At 35.6% G+C, this 18,944-nt stretch overlaps 1 protein-coding gene and 1 long non-coding RNA gene across 2 annotated transcripts; one reads left to right on the forward strand and one right to left on the reverse strand.

Moving 5' to 3' along the window:
• Window positions 1–222: 222 nt before the first annotated feature.
• On the forward strand, window positions 223–18,497 carry Polr1B (RNA polymerase I subunit Rpl135). The gene is made up of 20 exons (XM_087358475.1): window positions 223–356; window positions 474–611; window positions 1,738–1,932; window positions 2,364–2,603; window positions 2,719–2,891; window positions 3,669–3,818; window positions 3,985–4,241; window positions 4,611–4,724; window positions 5,403–5,531; window positions 5,987–6,474; window positions 7,490–7,597; window positions 8,735–8,911; window positions 9,303–9,404; window positions 10,436–10,548; window positions 11,111–11,249; window positions 11,350–11,506; window positions 12,009–12,134; window positions 16,555–16,682; window positions 17,154–17,318; window positions 18,015–18,497. Exons 1-20 carry the CDS (start codon window positions 264–266, stop codon window positions 18,222–18,224), a joined length of 3,402 nt encoding a protein of 1,133 aa, XP_087214601.1. The 5' UTR covers window positions 223–263; the 3' UTR covers window positions 18,225–18,497.
• Window positions 1,477–5,031, reverse strand: LOC147872117 (uncharacterized). Its single transcript, XR_015537795.1, has 2 exons — window positions 4,797–5,031; window positions 1,477–4,150 (listed from the first exon to the last, which is right to left on the reverse strand). It is a non-coding gene; the product is annotated as an uncharacterized LOC147872117 (long non-coding RNA).
• Window positions 18,498–18,944: the final 447 nt, after the last annotated feature.

Consider the following 18,944-nt stretch of genomic DNA (forward strand, 5'->3'; position numbering starts at 1 on the left):
GTTCTGTACTGTGTGCCATATTACTTGACATTCTTAATTACAAGTAAACCTAATTTTGCAAGTAATTATTCATTCATTATACATAAGTTACAAAATTATGACACCCAAAGCAACCATCCATAACCTGTGAACGGCACCATAGCTTATCCGAGAAACAACTCTTCTGTGATAAGCACTAGCAACTCAGTTTTTAACTATGATTGCGGTGGTCTACTGGACGTATTCGTGGCGTGTATAATATAAATTTGGCCGGGACGAAGAAAATGTCTTTTTCAGATTTTAAGTATATAGATGTGGAACCTTCGTTAAAAAACTTAACTACAGATTTAGGAAGAATTCCACAGAAGCAGGATGATGTATGTATTTGTCGATAATAGTAGAACTTGTGACACTGTTCATTCATTTTAATGAATATAATTATTTTTAGGTTAGAGTTATCCGTGTATTTTCACGTGTTTTTACTCGTGTTTTAGTTGCTTCAGTCGCTCGGGGCCCCACACGTGGAGTCATTTAATTACATTCTAAGAGAAGGGCTTGATAAAGCAGTAAATGATATCTTAGCTACAGAATTTTGTTTGCAGAATGATGATCGCATCAGCATAAAGTTGGAGGTATGTCATATTTTATTCTTGTACTGACTGTTGTATGTATATGAAAAATTCCTCAAATAACCGTTCAAACCCTTTTCTTTTCTCCGTATTTAGTTCAGATGTTCCCAATTTTTATTTAGCTGTCACAGTTTATTAATAATTCTGTTTGTAAAAACAATATCACCATTCTCTTGAACTCAGTTGCCTTCAAAGTATTTGTAAGTTTTGTCATAATTGGCCCATTAGTTCTGTGTATGCTGAGTGTGTCTTGTAGTCATTCTCAAATTTCTGGCAGTATGTGATTAATTTTGTTTCATATGCCATCTCTTTTCTATATTTATTATGTTGCATACAGTAAACGTTATTCATATTTTTACATTGAGACTATTTATTCCAAAATGTTTATAATTTCCTGCATTTGTTCCTGCATCCTTTTGTCAACATGGAGTGTAGGATTATAATGTAGAGAGCAGAATACATGTCACAAAGCTTATTTTCTGTCAGTCACACCTTCATATGGTGAACTCTGTTTTCATTATTGAAGCTGTTATAACATTTACAGTATTATATCTGCAGTGAAGAAAATGCCACTTCCTGATTCAAGGAGGCCAGGTCAGTATAATAATTTGGTGTGGAATAAATGCCATTACTGAAATCAAGACTTCATTGATGAGGCATGGCAGTTTAACTATTAATATGTAGTGGAGGATATTCCACTTATTAATAGAGATATATCAGAATAAGCATTTGGTATAGATGTTTACTAGACATTTTTAATTGTTTTTATATACAGAACATACCCTTGAATTTCTGCTTTGTATTTCAGGAACATCCTGTAAGAGCAGCATAGCTGATAAAATGTCATTAAATAAATCAATAACCAGCAGCCTCAGCACCAATTTATTATCTTTGCTGTTATGTCTTCTCCTTGGTTCTTACATTACAGTGATATAAAAGTGAAATGTATTTTTACAACAAATTTCAGATTTTTTATGTTTGCACTTCTAAAGTTGAATAATATGAACTGGAAAGAAATTCATGAGTTTTGTTGTAGTCTGGAAAACAAGGTTCACATAGGAATGGTTCTATTCACTGGAAGACCAAATGTATTTGTACACTAATACTTCACAAATAATTTTTCTTACAGAGTGCAAAATTATGTTCACCTCTTGTTCCACATGGTTCATATGGTGTAAAGTCACCAAAAATATTCCCTACTGAATGTCGGCAGCGTGGAGTTACATACAGGGGACACCTCATAACACAGTTGTCATTTAAAATTAATGGTGTTCAAATGGCAGTTATTGAGAAGGATTTGGGGCAGATCCCAATAATGGTGAAGGTATTGTTTTTGTTGTTTATTTCATATCATTCTTTTGCTTTTATTCATATTATGTGATTATAGATACCAGTATTATATGCCCGATGCTTGTATTTTTATCAGTATGACCTTAAATTTGTTTATATATATTTCTGAGACAAATTTCTCTATATTATTGACTTTTGCCATATCTTGAGACTGAATCTGAAAGTCATATTTGGTGCATTTGTTTTTAAAAATCTGACATTTATTCATCAGTTTGTTATTTTATAGATGGTTCTAGTATAGTAGCTTTAATGTTTCCTTTCCCTTTAGTCAGGCTTAATAATATATTCTCTAACAAAACTGAATCCTAAACAAATACTGTTGTATGCATTTTTATACATTTGCTCTGAGTATCTCTTTCTTATTTATACATTAGTAACATTGTTGTTTCTTGTTTTTGTCTTCAGTCAGACATATGCCATCTATCAAAACTGACTCCCAAGCAACTGATAGAAAAGGGGGAACATGCAGAAGAATGGGGTGGGTATTTTATACTTGGAGGACATGAGCGTATCGTCCGGATGCTGCAGTTGACCCGGAGGAATTATCCATTAACTGTAACTAGGACATCTTGGAAGCAGCGTGGGAACCTGTTTTCTGACTTGGGTGTTATGATACGCTGTGTCAAGGATGATCAAACTACAACAGTTAGTATAAAAGGCCTGATCAAGAAGTGGCACAGTGAAGACTAATAAGATGAAATGTTTTTGTAAATAACAAGAGGATAAACTGAATAAGTATGTTTTTTATGCTGTCCTACAGAACAATGTGCTGCATTTTGTGAGAGATGGTTCAGCAAAACTGATGTTCAGCCACAAGCTCAATCTTTATTATACACCCATCATGCTGATCCTGAAGTGTCTCCTTGATGTCTCTGATGAATACATAATACACCAGTTCATGGCAGGTTATGAAGATGACACCTACATGAAAGGGTAAGTCTTTCAGTTTTATAGTTTTATGCCAATTCTGATCAGTTTAACAATGTGATGATAGTGACTGCATTTTCTTCAGTGAACCTAGTGGTGGTGCAAATTTAACTACCAATAATTGCGCAACTAGAGTAGCTTGGGGATCTAATCCATGGATATTTTTATGTTTCCATCCATTTCAAAACTAAATAGATTTTTTAACTCAATTATGGCAGGCACCACATAGAAGTGGTTTCCTTCACCCCTAGGAAACAGATAATATTATGCTCTTGATGATGGAGGCAATTAAATTGTCAGAAACATCATTCAGTATCTACTGGACTATACTGTACAACATAAAATATAATATATAACAAATCTACATGTTTTGGTTGCCCAAATCTTTTTATATGGAGATTCTACTTTAAATATAAATTGGGGTATACCTCTGTTTTCTTTGACACATATGTGCTACATTGCTTGGGCATGGATAAATTTACCTTTTGAAGTTTACATTCTCAGAGCATTCTTTGTGTTGTGTGATCTGTTGCTTATCAAAAATTTAATACAAGAAATGACAAAATATAGTACAGCAACAAATTTGATATTGCCATATTTTTGCTACATGGTCAAAAGTGAAGGCTTTTCCATGGCATTATCTCTTTCCATGTACAAGCAGATCCCAGCATATTTGATTACACCCAGAACATTTTTTGAGCTACCATGTACTTGTGTACTTTCAGTAAGTGTGCAGTAGCTGTGACATTAATTTTTTGTTACTTTTCGTTTTGCCCTGTCTAGATGTGTGATGAATATGATGCAAGCCATGCATGAAGAGGGAATTCATACTCACTATGAAGCAAAGAGATACATTGGCAAAACATTCAAAGTTCGATTCTATGATGTACCCCCCTGGACAACAGATGAAGAAATATGTGTTTTTATAATTAAGTGAGTAATTATTAAATTGTGACTGCTTTTATATATATGTTAAAGCTGGTAAGACTAGAGGAACTAGAACTTTTTAGGATTGATAATGGTTGAAAGTTCTTTAGGTTACTGGTTTCCAATCTACTCTGTATATGTTTGAAGGTGTTTTGAAACATTGTGTTGTTAGGCACTCTCTGGCAATTCATCTGGAGAACAATGAAGACAAGTTCAACTTGTACATAATGATGATGCAGAAGTTGTTTTCTGTAGTACAGAACAAATGTTGTGTGGAAGGTGCAGATGGGTTGATGATGCATGAATTACTTCTTGGAGGTCATCTGTACCTGCAGTTACTGAAAGATAAAATGCAGACATGGCTGCAGGTTATTAAATCTGTAATTCTGAAAAAAGCTAAAACAACTGTTGGTTTCATCCTAAATACAAGTAAGTTAAAAAAGTAATGTAAATTAATTACTCTGCTAAACACATAATTGATAAATGATTAATTTTCTTTATATTTCTTAATTGTCACTACTTTTATCATATCTCTCCTTATATTTCCGAAAACAGGCCTCAGAAACTGAACACTGACTTTTTCATATTTGTACCAAAAAGAAATATAGGAGGAGAATAAAATATATATGAGCACTCGTCAGATTAAGTTGTGTGAGGCCTAGTAGAAACAGTCTTGTTGGCTCAGTGTAGTAATAAAAATGGATTTGAATAACATTAGAAGTTAGTAATTTGCATAAATTTACTTGCTTATTAATTTAATGTTTTGTATGGCTTATGATAGTTCTGTCACATTTGTAGATGAGGTGAATTGGGCATTAAGGAGAAGTGGAACTATAGAATCAGCAATGAACGCATTCCTTGCAACTGGAAATGTTTTCAGTTCATCAGGATTAGGACTTATGCAGGATAAAGGTACATTCCACATCTCTTAACAACTTCAGCCCTTCTCCAAAGGGCAAACACCAGAAAAACATGTTTTCCCACCTGATAGTATTAATGAGACTGACAGGTCCAGAAGAGAGAAAGAAGATGGACAAAATGGAGTCCTGGTTACAACTGTTTACATCAGCTTGCTGTGATGAAACTTCTCTGTGCTACCAGTTACATTGTAGCTCTGTCATTATCTGTATTAATATGCAGTTTTCAGTGTTCATCTGTGTAGAACTCCATTTGCACAAGACACCCACAAGACCAATTTAATCATTTTCATTGCTTTGAGAACCTCAGGTATTTTGTGAGTGTGGTCACTTTTAAAGAACTCACTTTACATGTTTATACATGCATTCCATTGTCCATTGCTGGAAATCCTTTTTCAAAAGTACTTTCAATACTGTCATTGCATTGGTCTGATTCTTTTAAGCAGATTTATAGTTTCTGGAATGTGAAAGTTACACAGAGCCAAATCGGACAAGTGTAATGGATATTCAAATATTTGTGTGTAAAAATGAACACACTACAGTAAACATTCCAAAAGATAGATTGCTTGATTAAGAGTTCCTTGTTCATACTTCTGGAATTTTTATAACTTGAAACAATTTGTCAGAAAATGTGCTGGTAATATTTTAATTAATTTGTCTTGCGTGTTTCTAGGTTTAACTGTTATGGCTGAAAACATCAATCGGATGCGTTACATGTCCCACTTTCGATCTGTACACAGAGGTTCATTCTTCCAGGAAATGAGAACTTCTGAACCACGGCAGCTACTGCCTGAAGCTTGGGGTGAGGTTTACTGTTTGTCTATGTTCATCTTTTACTTTCTACGGTTGAATTGGATGTTCTGTTTTTTGTTGTAAACATGTGAAAACATCTTGTTGACAGTCTGACTGTCCACCTTTGACATGAGAGGAGATGCTGGTGATATTCACTCCTAATTTGGAATGATGTCAATGTTGAGGTACCCATCCCTTTCAGGATCTGCCTTTACTTTGATTTTTAGCTCTTTTTGCCTGGATTGCGATTGCCAGGAAAACATAATGTATGTTAGTGGTGCTACTCACCTTCTGCAATAGGCTCCACAGAGTTATTGTTTCTGAAAGTTGAAAATGTACCTCTGAATTAAGGAACGTTTCTATGAAGCACCCTGTCCTTCAGTTCCATTTATGCTAGTCAAACTGAAGTCCACATATATAATTTGAATAATATCGTATATATATATGTATGTGTTATTTTTTCAGGGTTCATCTGTCCTGTCCACACACCTGATGGGGCACCTTGTGGGTTGCTGAATCATTTGACTAAATACTGTGAAGTGACAAGTACTCCTGACCCAAGGCTAGTTGCCAACATTCCATCTTTGTTGGTGTCCTTAGGAATGGTCCCCCTTAAAGTTGTCAGACTTATTGCCCTTAACCATAACGAACAGTTTGTTGTGTTGCTTGATGGCCGAGTTCTAGGACATGTCGAGAAAAGAGAAGCTAGGAGATTAGTAGATAAACTACGATTTTTGAAGATAGTTGGCAAAAGAGTACCACGTACATTAGAGATTGTTCTAGTTCCAATGGGAAGAAAGTGTGGACAGTTTCCAGGCTTGTTCCTCTTCACTGGACCAGCTCGTATGATGCGCCCAGTCATCAACCTGGCTGCAAAAAAAGTTGAACTCATTGGCACCTTTGAGCAAGTTTATATGGACATCTGTATCTATCCAGAAGAAGCATATGAAGGGGTTTGTTATATTTGATTAAAATTATGAGGGATTTAATAAAAAAATTGCAAAACAAAAGTGTGAAACTGGAATAAAGTAATATTGGATAAAGAAGCATTTTACAAAAATTAATCATCCTCTCTGTCTGTACTTGTATACACACTTGACCATGGTCTATTACTGCAATTTTCTGCTGAAGTAGCTGATGGCACTGTGCCCAGCAGTGGCATGCCTTCTGCTTGTACAGACTTGGTACATTTCACTTTATTTCATTTTCACATTGACATTACTGAAACATTTTTCATTGAAATCCCACATTTCTGGTACATATTTATCTTACTTATCATGACTCTTTAATTTTTCCAAATTGGACCCATGCTGGTATTACTTGTTAAATTCTAAATCACATAGTTTATGTACCCACAAAGTTTGGTAGACTCCTTGTGAGTTACCCTGTACAAACACATACACAGGCTGAGAATAGTATACCGGACTGAAAGTTCACTTGCTGCTCCAAAATCTTAAAAAGAATGTCTTGTTAACTATTCATAAGAGTTGAACCCTTCTGCTGCCAAATTATTTGAAGCTGTCTGGCATACCTTAAGTTGATTTTTGCTTTAAAATAGGAAGGATTTTTTAAACAAGTATGTTTTAAGGTTTTAGAATTGTAACCAGTCAGTTTGAAATAAGATACTGAATGTGTACTGTGGTTAACAGAGGGCATATAGCCTTTTAACTTTTAACTATTCTGTGCTGAAAAATATAGATATCTTTATGTTTGCTGGAACATCTGTGAAGTCTTATATAATTGATAATTATGATTTTATGCTTTCCAGCTCTCAAAATCAAACCACAAATGGATAACTATTTTTCAGGCCTTGTACACACACACACACACACACACACACACACAATTTCATCATGGCCTAATCATGCTTACAAAATTTTCCTTATACTTTTTTTTAATGCAAACATTATGAAGTCTTCTTAGTGATCAACAATGTAAGTATGATGTTATGCTCTTCTTGTATTGCAGATAACTACTCACCAGGAAGTGACAGACACCAGTTTTCTAAGCAATTTGGCATGCCTTATTCCAATGCCAGACTGCAATCAGAGTCCACGTAACATGTACCAGTGTCAGGTAAACAAATGCACTCATAAATGTCTATAGCAATTTAATAGAGGTAGAAGGTATTTGAAAACAAAGTGCTATAGAGACTGAAATAAGATCAAATGAGAGGAGACAAAATTACAAGAAAAGAACTTGATTTGTACTAATCACCTGATATTGTTAATGTGATTAATTTAAACAGATGAGGTGGGCCAGACATAGTATACAACAGAGACGCAAGAAACACATTGTTTTTGTTAAAGACCTACATGGAAAGAGACAGTTTAAGGCAGTGGTCCCCAACGCGGTGCTCGCGGGAGCCATGGTACCCGCCAAGGCTTTTTTTGGGTGCCCGCATTGTTACAGAAAGACGTTATACTGAATGATGAAGGCCGTTCAACCATGAACATTATAAAATCAAAGCACAGATCTCTACTTACTGATGCCCATCTTGACGATTGTTTACGAGCAGCAACGTCATCCTACACTCCCAAATTTGAAAAACTGGCCGATGAAATGCAGTGCCAAACATCACACTAACCTCCCACTTGAGTAATAATAATTATACTTATAAAACTACGTATTTTTGATTGCATAGTGTCTTGTATCATTAAACGTCATGTTTTTTTGTGTATTATTTGGTGTCCATATCTTATTTGTCCAGAGAAAAGAAAATTTGGCTTTGTTAATTGGTCGGTGCCCCCAACGATCTCATAAACTCTCAAAAGTACCCGTAGGCACACTGGTTTAAGGTACTGTGTATATGTGACTGTTATATTATAATGTATCTTAGGGAAATAGGTTGTTACAATGTGAACTATATTGAACAGGCTGAAAATATGGTCCAGTGGCCTAATGGTATTGATAAATTGTTGAAAGATTTGTATTGACAGAAGGTATCTGTATTAATAAATAATGTTATGTACTTTTACTGTAAAGAACTACAGGTATTTTACAGCAAAGCAACTAATTTAATTTGAAAAGTACTTTCAAAAGAAGTTTGTTAATAAAATCAAACATGGGAAAATTTAAAATTGACCATTACAGATTCTTTTGTTATGAATAGCAGATACACCAACCCGAGAACTACTGATGTAAAGTAAACACATACTTGAAACTTCTGGAAGTATATGTATTTTTGGATTTGTGTTTTTCTTTCTGATGTAGATGGGGAAACAAACCATGGGAACTCCATGTCACACCTGGCATCTACAAGCTGAGTGTAAGCTCTACCGACTTCAGACACCAGCAAGTCCATTTTTTCGACCAGGTCACTATGACTTAGTTGGTCTAGATGAGTTTGCAATGGGAACTAATGCTGTTGTTGCTGTTATTTCCTATACAGTAAGTAAATTTATACCACATAGAAGAACCAAATGAAATGTTACAGTAGATATTGAAGTTCTGCAGATCATCTGTTAAACTTTTAAGCATGGAGGGGGCATGCTGTATATGCCTTGATTTTTTGTTTGTTTTTAAGGATGTATTGTGCATGGCACTCTTATGAATCTTGTTTTTTAATCCTATAAACAAAACTTATACCGGAGTTAGTTGTATGTTTTAATAATATCTATATTTTATGTTATTAATACATGATGCTTATATACAACAAGCCGTTTCAAGAGATGTAGACCAAAATTAAACTCTCCCAATAGCTTTTAGTGTAGACCCCAGACAGTGAACAGTAGAAAGAAGTGTTTATGTATTAATTTTATTGATGTTATTTTGATTTCAGGGCTATGATATGGAAGATGCCATGATAATCAACAAAGCTTCATATGAGCGAGGCTTTGCTCATGGCTGTGTTTACAAATCTGAGTTTGTCGAGCTGAAGTCTGTAAGTTATAATTGCCTCTCAGATAACTGTATTTTAAATATATAAACATTGGAGTTGTGGCTCCAGAAAGATGTTAATAAAATAAAGTCTGCTTGTCCATAAACTTGTAGTACTTCATTCAAGTACTTACATGGAAATATTTAACAAAAATTTCTTGGGAAAACTTGATGTTTACGTTGATTAAGATTTTTCAGTTTGTGTGGTGTGGGTAGTAAGAATAATACAGTAATAATTATGAAACTTGCTAAATAGTTTCTTTTCATAATTCATCCAAGAACACACTCCATTTACATTAAATTTAGCAACAGAGTCTCAGAAATTTGCATCATATCCATCTTGGCAGTTATTAGCAAAAGAAAACACTTAATACAAAATTGGTAGGTATGCTTATAATATATCACCATATAAAATTTTACATGTCTATCTCCAATGCTTTGTTAATATTACTATGGAAAATAAATATAACAATGAAAAATTTAATGTAGCTGCCATACATTTCTAACAAAGAGACTGACTTAACAACATCTGTTTTTTAGAAGCTCTATTATGATAACATTTCAGGATTTTATCTTTGTGTGCTGGTAGTGGGTGTAAGTGTTGCTCCCACCTTGCACATATGTGGCATTTCAGTGGTAGTATTATTGATGGCATGAAATTTATATGATTTTTATTGGTTTCATAATGCAGCTTATCTATTGCTTTATCTGAGATGAAATTCTCAATGTGTATCATAAGTAAAGTGTTTACAGTGAATGGATTTGTTGGTTACTGGTTACACGATCTTCCTTTTCTTACTTTCATTTAACTAAAAAAGAAAGACTTTGTTAGCAATTAAGAATATTCCACAGGTACAAGCTTCAAAATAGGAAATGAACATTCAAAAATCATTTGTATATTAAGTTTGTAATGCATTTTGAACGAGGCTAACAAATGTGTTTATTGCCAGTACATGTTAATATGGCCATGGTAACTGGATAGGCATATTAGTGGAATGTGATTAGAGGTAACAATTTGCAGTTTCTTGCTTTCAGCAAAAGTCATATTTTGGCTTAGATCCTGAAAGACCAGAGCTACAGACTTTCCTGGATTCAGATGGATTGCCACACCCTGGTGTGTTGCTCAAACAAGGACAATCTTATTGTTGGTGAGGAATAAGTATTTGTAGTTCCTGTCTATTATCCTCATTTCACTTCTTACCTAGGAGAGTATGCTGTGTACCTGATACTGGTTTGAGAATTGCATCTGTAAATTTATTATTTAGTTATGATGAGTTGTATTTATAGTTCTTATTTAATTTCTAAGATAACATTATGTTAACAGTGCCATTGCTTTCATAGAAATTCTTTGATTCATCTGCCTCTCCATACGATCTAATAGCAGGCTCTTGTGTACGTGGTTATTTTGATTTCATAGAAGGTAGGCAATTTCTTGATCAGCTGATTGACTATCAGCTTCTCAAGAGTTACTCTGCTCCATGAGATTAATCAGTTGTGTAAGGTCAAAACTAGTAACCAATTGGCTCATTTTACAATTGTTTCTGGACAACCCTCATTGCTTCCTGTGTTGTTATGGTATTTGGTTTTAACCCACAAAATTAACATCAGCATAGATCAGAATATGATGTATTTTATTCAGCTCCCGTCACTCCTGATTTTCCTGTAACTTCCTGATGACATATTCTATGTATTGTTAATTCATGTTAACAGCTATTATGATGATGATGAAGCAAAATTTCGTATTGAAAAATGGAAAGGGAAAGAAGATGCATATATTGACAATGTAAGGCTGTGTGGAAACTTGTCTGCTCAAGAAGCAACTAAAGCCTGCATTGTCTTCAGGATACCAGTAAGATTTTTATTGGTTATTGTAGCTGTAGTTGTTTTTTGTATTCCTTTTTTATATATAAAGTTTTCACATTTTATGTAAGTGATGTAATGTATTTCAGCGTAATCCATCTGTAGGAGATAAATTTGCAAGTCGGGCTGGTCAAAAGGGAATCTGTAGTTACCTTTGGCCACAAGAGGACTTGCCATACACAGAAACTGGTCTGATTCCAGATATAGTGTTCAATCCACATGGATTCCCTTCTCGAATGACAATTGGTGAGTGAACTGCTTGTAAATCAATGTGGAGGAAATTTGGAAGTTTACAAGTAACATATTCAGAGCTGCATGTGTTCTTTTAAATTGGAAAGGAAATTATCAAAGTGTGTCATATCTTATAATAGAATAATGAGTCACATATAAAAGATTAGCATTTCTTTTCTTCTTGTTCCTTTATTTTCTTTTTTGTCTGTCTTCTGTTTAGTTCAAGATATACCACCTTCTTCTTGTGGCTCTACAACCCAGTGTGTGTTTTGGCTGCCTCTTTTGGAGGTTTCTTGATCTTGAATAAACTGTCATTATACTTTTTATTCATGGTCACTTAAAAAAGTATATGTTCAGTAGTAATATATGGCAAAGTATGTTTTTACATATCTAATATTTTACTGCATATTAGAAGTATTGGCAACTGGAAAAATCAGTCTTGTAACTACTTAGCTTCTTATTTTGTCATTTAAAAAGTACAAATTAAATTGTACTGTAAAAATGTATTTCCCTGCAGCCATGATGATTGAGGTAATGGCAGGGAAGTCTGCTGTATTACATGGTTTGGTCCATGATGCTGCACCTTTCAGGTTTTCGGAAGAGTATACAGCAATTGACTACTTTGGCAAAATGCTGGAAGCAGGTAAACAGTTCATATGTACAACATTTTTATAATTTTAAGTATAAACACAATTTGTTTTGTGTTCTGATATCTTTATGCAAGTTGTGCAATTAACTAACTTTTATTTGAATCATAAAATTATCATATCTTGCAAATATAAGATTAGATATAGACGATAGCACCTAGAAAATGAAATATAATCATAAACAGAATGTTCTACTACATGAATATTTATATTGCAAGTTTTCAAAGTACCCAGTATTTTTAATGATGTTAGTATGGGTGCACTGTTCTTTTGTTTCATATACACTCGCTTTATGGTGGCATGGTGTAATTTTTGAGCAGAAGTAGGATGTGAGCAATGGGCAAAAAATTTTACAGAATGATACTTCCATATTGTGTCAGGAAGTGGTTACATGATATTTAACTGTTAGAAGAAGCATATAGAATTAAGCAGTAAGCACTGGGAAAATACATATGTTTTATATAGGCAAACCCTGTTAGAGGACCATATATTGTCCACCATAAATATTGGCATTGAAGTGGAGGTGGAAGTAAATTTAAACTTTTTTCTGAGATTGTTTCCAGTGCAGTGCCAACTGATGTGTTTATCCTATAAAAGGGAGAGATAGTTGACAAAATTTGTTGGCTTGCACCATGATATTGTTCCTTGTAGGAAGAACTAGACTCCATACCATGGTTCAGAGTTCATGTCTACATTATATTTATGTGTTAAGTATATTTTGATGAGCTAAGATGACTGGTTATAGGCTGCATGCCCAATGTTTAATTTCTGGTAAGAACAGAAATTGTTCTCTTTATTGCCATGTTCAAACTGGTATTGGAACTGACCCAGCCTCCTATTCAGTGGGTAATATGAGTTCTTACAGCATCTGATGCTTGCAGCTCATCACTCACCTCCATCTGGTGAAGAGAATAAGAAAGCACTGAGCTCTGTCTCCACTTCCCCATATATTTTTTAAGGCATGTTGTTAGATACTGGGACAAGTATAACTTTTTACTGTTACTCAAGAAATTATGATATGAAAGCACTGTAAACATTAGTTCTGTTTTTGAATGGCATGAACAGTATATTATATTACAGTATGAATTATCTGTTTGTCCTTCTCGAAGGTATCACCACCTTGTCGAAGGCAATCTGCCGGGTGAGGAGGCTTGCGTGCTCAAATGACCCTTAGGGCTATGCCGGCCTGAGCTTCGGCTCATGGTAGGGTCACCCAAGCCGGACAGGTCTAAGGAGATGCGCTAGACTAAGAGTGATACCCTGGTCCTCCAGGTTGGGGGTTGGGTGTAGGGCTAACAACCTTTCACCTTTAAAAAAAATATGTGTTACGAAAAAATCAACCAAGCCTCGGATCAGGACGGACTCTTTGGCACGACCACGGCAATTGAAAAAGGACATGAGATTTGGTACCTGGAACATTAGGAGCCTCTATAGGGCTGGGGCACTGAAATCAGTGTGTAGGGAATTAGGGAATTATAAGTTAGACTTAGTGGCAGTGCAGGAAGTGCGATGGGAGGGGGAGGGCACGATCCCAGTGGACAATTTTACATTTTTCTATGGAAAGGGGAATGACAATCATCAGCTAGGGACGGGTTTTTTTGTTCATAGCAGAATTAGGGCAGCAGTTAAGAGAGTAGAATTTGTTAGTGACAGGTTGTCTTACGTAATTTTGGAAGGACGTTGGTGCGACATCATTGTCCTTAATGTTCATGCCCCAACTGAAGACAAAAGCGATGATATCAAGGATAGCTTTTATGAAGAATTGGAATCAGTATTTGATACATTTGGCAAGTATCACATGAAAATTCTGCTAGGAGATTTCAATGCAAAAATTGGGAGGGAGGATGTCTTCAAACCCACAATAGGCAGCGAGAGTCTCCATGCACTTAGTAATGATAATGGCGTCAGAGCAGTGACCTTCGCTACGTCAAAAGATTTAATTGTAAAAAGTACAAAATTTCCACACCGTGATGTTCATAAATACACTTGGACTTCCCCAGATGGCAGAACACACAATCAAATAGATCATGTTTTAGTAGATAAGAGAAGGCAGACAAATGTAATTGATGTGAGATCATTCAGAGGAGCAGATTGCGACACTGATCATTATCTGGTGGTAGCAAAAGTGAGGGAGCGGCTTTCAGTAAGTAGACGAACTAAACAAAATTTTGACACAGAAAGATTTGATTTGAAAAAATTAAGTGAGGGAGAGGCAAAGGAACAATATCAAGTTGAAATTTCGAATAGGTTTCAAATTTTAGAGACAAATGAGGATAATGAAAGTGTGGACATCAACAGGGAGTGGGAAAATGTCAGAAACTGCATCAAAATTTCAGCAAAAGAGAAACTAGGATACTACAGGAGAAAGCAAAATAAACCGTGGTTTGATGAAGAATGTTCAAAATTAATAGATCGAAGGAAGCAAACAAAATTTCAATGGTTGCAGAACCCAAACAAAACAAATGCGGATAATCTATGTAACGTGAGACGTGAGGCTAGTAGAACCTTTAGGACTAAGAAAAGGGAATACCTGAAGGGCAAAATTGCTGAACTTGAGACAAATAATAAGGAAAAAAACATCAGAGACCTGTACAGAGGCATTAATAACTTTAAGAAAGGATATCAACCCCAGACTAATTTGGTAAAGGATGATAGTGGCAATTTGCTTGCAGATCCAATAAAAATTGTGAATAGGTGGAAAAATTTCTTTAGCGAGCTCTTAAATGTTCATAATACTGGTGATATTAGACAGATTAAAATGCATACAGCTGAACTGTTGGTGCCAGAACCTAGCTTAGATGAAGTGGAACTAGCCATTGGGAAGTTGAAAAGTTATAAATCTCCAGGAATTGATCAGATTCCGGCCGAATTAATTAAAGCAGGTGGCAAAGGGTTGCATATGAGGATCCATAAGCTTATTCAGTTAATTTGGGATAAGGAAGAGATGCCACATCAATGGAAGGAATCCATAATTATTCCTATTTATAAGAAGGGGGACAAGACTGAGTGTGGTAATTACCGAGGAATATCGCTGCTATCAACCTCATACAAAATTCTATCCAACATTCTTTTGGCAAGATTAACCCCATATGCGAATGAAACTATTGGGGATCATCAGTGTGGGTTCAGACGAAACAGATCAACGATTGATCAGATCTTTTGCATTCGTCAGATACTAGAGAAAAAATGGGAGTTCGGTGGGACTGTACATCAGTTATTTATAGATTTCAAAAAAGCCTATGACTCTGTGAAGAGAGAAGTGCTATATAATATTCTTATTGAATTTGGTATACCAAAGAAGCTAGTGGGTCTAATAAAAATGTGCTTAAATGAAACCTGCAGCAAAATTCGAGTAGGTAAATATGTATCTGAGACATTCCTCATCAAGAACGGTCTAAAACAAGGAGATGCTTTGTCTCCCTTGCTCTTTAACTTTGCGCTAGAATACGCCATCAGGAAGGTCCAAGGTAGGCAGGAGGGTTTGCAATTGAACGGGACACATCAGCTATTGGCATATGCTGATGATGTTAATTTATTGGGGGACGATATAAATACAATAAAGAGGAACGCAGAAGTTTTACTAGAGGCTGGTAGACAAGTGGGGCTGGAAGTAAATTCAGAAAAAACTAAGTACATGTTAGTATCTCGTCATCAGAAGACAGGCGGGCAAAATTATCTTAGGGTAGCTAATAAATCCTTTGAAAGGGTTACAAAGTTCAAATATTTGGGAACAACAATAACAAATCAAAATGATACTTGTGAGGAAGTTAGGAGGAGACTAAATTCCGGAAATGCTTGCTACTTCTCAGTCCAAAATATTTTGTCTTCCCGTCTGATTTCTAAGAACCTGAAAATTAAAGTATACAAAACAATAATCTTGCCTGTTGTTTTGTATGGGTGCGAAACATGGTCTCTCACTCAGAGGGAGGAACACAGATTGCAGGTGTTTGAGAATCGGGTGTTGAGGAGGATATTTGGGCCTAAGAGGGAAGACGATGGGGCGTGGAGAAAACTGCACAATGACGAGCTTAAAAATCTGTACTGCTCCCCCAGTATTGTGAGGGTGATTAAGTCGAGAAGAGTGAGATGGGCGGGACATGTAGCGCGCATGGATGGGACAAGAGGTGTGCACCGGGTACTGGTTGGGAAACCTGAAGGGAAGAGACCGCTGGGGAGACCTAGACGTAGATGGGAGGATAATCTCAGGCGGGATCTATGGGAGATAGGAGTTGAAGGAAACTGGATTTTGTTGGCCCAGGACAGGGTCCGGTGGAGGGCTTTGGTTAATTCGGTGATGAACCTTCGGGTTCGGTAAGCCATCTAGTTAGTTAGTTAGTTATTATCTGTTTGTTTTGTAGATGTAAATTTATATACTTGTATGTAATATTTTATTAGAAACAAATTTTTACTTTTCAGGAGGTTATAATTATTACAGCACAGAGAAAATGTACAGTGGTATTGATGGATGTGAAATGAAAGCCGACATTTTCTTTGGTATAGTTCACTATCAACGGCTGAGACACATGGTGTCTGACAAGTGGCAGGTTAGATCATGAGCTATTATTCTGTTACATTCAGACTGAGTGATATAATTCTAAGTTTGTGTGCTTATAGTTTCAAATGCCAGAGCTTCTTATTTTATTTTTAGTACTTTGTACTTGCAAATGTGTATTTGTTGGTAAACACTTGTTTCTATATGTGTTGATGTTGTATTATAATGATAATAATGTCTATAAATTAATTACTTATTGAGGTACCAATTTACTAGATTTGGACAGTAGAGCTACGAGTTTTCACAGAAGGCCTCAACAGAGTCGTAGCTGTTCTTGATTCCTTTATCTTTCATACCTCTTCCCCCTTTCTCCTCCCTACTACTCTCTCTCAATTTTAAGTTTTACATCTGTTTTTAATGTCATGAGGGGAGAGACATGGTTCATAATGTTTTATGAAGCCATTGTATTTTAGTTGGGAATTGTTTGGTATGAGTTGGTGATCTGGCAGTTTGTGTTCCACAGGTACGCAGTACAGGACCCATTGATGTGCTGACCCATCAGCCAGTGAAAGGCAGACGACGAGGGGGTGGAGTCAGATTTGGAGAAATGGAGCGTGACTCATTGCTGTCCCATGGATCGGCATTCCTGCTTCAGGATCGCTTGTTCCATTGTTCAGATAAAACGACAGTGAGCAAATCTTAATCATCTAATAATGTTTCCACCAGACCGTGACAAATTATTCTTTTCTCTCCCATAAGTTATCTTTTATCTTTGTCCATTCTTCCCATACTAGGTTACCTCATTTCATCCCTTCACACTTTCACAGTGGTCTACATCTCCACAGTGTTGTTCAGTCAACATTTTCATATTTCAAGCTTTCACAGGATTTCTTTTTTTTTTATCCAAATATAACAAATGTCCATACAACTGCATCTTGTGTCCAGAAATACATAGCCCATGCAAAACAAGGTATGCCTTTACTGTGAAACTATAGAAGCCTTTATGGATTGTTTGGTTTTTGGATTTTGTCCATCATCTGATGTCATAAAATTACATAACGTTTCAAGGACTGGATCTGTCCTTGTCAAATTGTGCTAAAAAGTTGTATTAATAGCAATTGAAACTGGAACTGTAAGAGTTCCATTGTCTCAGTTGTTAAATCACGTGTAAGAATCTATAAAACCAAAATAATTTTGAGGTGCAGTTTCCATTGATATTGTTTACTGCAGGACTGTTCATTTTTTCAGAATAAATTTTTAATAGTTTGTACTTCATTTGTGATAACTTTGTATTTACATTTATGATAGTACAAGTTATTAACATTTGAGAGTTGTGTATTAAATTCGGTAATGAGATCGTAACCCTAAGTATGAAACTTTACAGATGTTGCTCTGTAAGACGTGTGGCAGCATCCTGTCTCCATTGGTTACAGCACAGCAGCGTGGAGGTCAGTATGAACAAGAGGTTCATTGTAAGGTGTGTCAGGAGAAGGGAAAGGTGGAGGAAGTTGAGATGCCATATATTTTCCGTTATTTAGTTGCACAGTTGGCTTCGGTCAATATTAAGATCAAGATTGATGTTGTGGAGCAATAAGGTGTTCATTTCCATTGCTTGTATGTATGTTCAGCCGACAACTCATTAAAGTCTTACCAGCACATCAAATTATTACATTTTGAAATGTATAACATTATGCAATTATTTATGTCCAATATGTTGCATTGGCATCCATTAATAAATGACAAGACATTTGAACGAAGCAAAATATTGAAGTTTATGTGTCTTCTCCATGTTATAATAATTTGATAGAAACATACATTACTGTACAAAGTTGTTACATTAAATTTGTACATAAACTTCTAGAACTGAGCTCACTTTTACCTCTTTTTCAGAACCCCATCTCTCCATTTAGAGTTGTTATCCTGCTTTTCTACTTTTGATTTGTTTCTGCCATCATATCAGATATCTCTTGTCATTTACACTATCCAGCCCCTTCCCTAGGCAACCAGATCATGAAACTGGGTCACTCAAACCAGTGAAGTCTAGAATATGCAGACCTGTATCTCCATGTCCTGTGTACTATCATGGAAGAATATTACTTACCGTTTATGCTGTTAAGTGCTTGTTTCTTGATAATGTTAATAATGTGGTGTAACAATTCTTCCTTTACTTCCCTGAACAAATTACACAAATTTATGGATTTTTAGTGGAAGGCAGTTTTGATGATGACATAATAGCACACAGTAATGACAGCTAATACCAAAATTAAACAAAATGAGTTTCAGTTTTAAAGACAGTGATGATGCAACCATGTTT

Source organism: Zootermopsis nevadensis, unplaced genomic scaffold (genome assembly GCF_977971745.1).
Source record: "Zootermopsis nevadensis isolate Lab colony 2312 unplaced genomic scaffold, Znev_1.0 Znev_ptg000030l, whole genome shotgun sequence".
NCBI lineage: Eukaryota > Metazoa > Arthropoda > Insecta > Blattodea > Termopsidae > Zootermopsis > Zootermopsis nevadensis.

What these genes read in the sequence shown, in the direction of transcription:
- Polr1B (XM_087358475.1), top strand. Translation starts at nt 264, where the DNA reads ATGTCTTTTTCAGATTTTAAGTATATAGATGTGGAACCTTCGTTAAAA. An exon ending in TTCCACAGAAGCAGGATGAT is followed by an intron (nt 357 to 473) that starts GTATGTATTTGT and finishes CTCGTGTTTTAG; the next exon opens with TTGCTTCAGTCGCTCGGGGC. An exon ending in CCCTTCTCGAATGACAATTG is followed by an intron (nt 11,507 to 12,008) that starts GTGAGTGAACTG and finishes ATTTCCCTGCAG; the next exon opens with CCATGATGATTGAGGTAATG.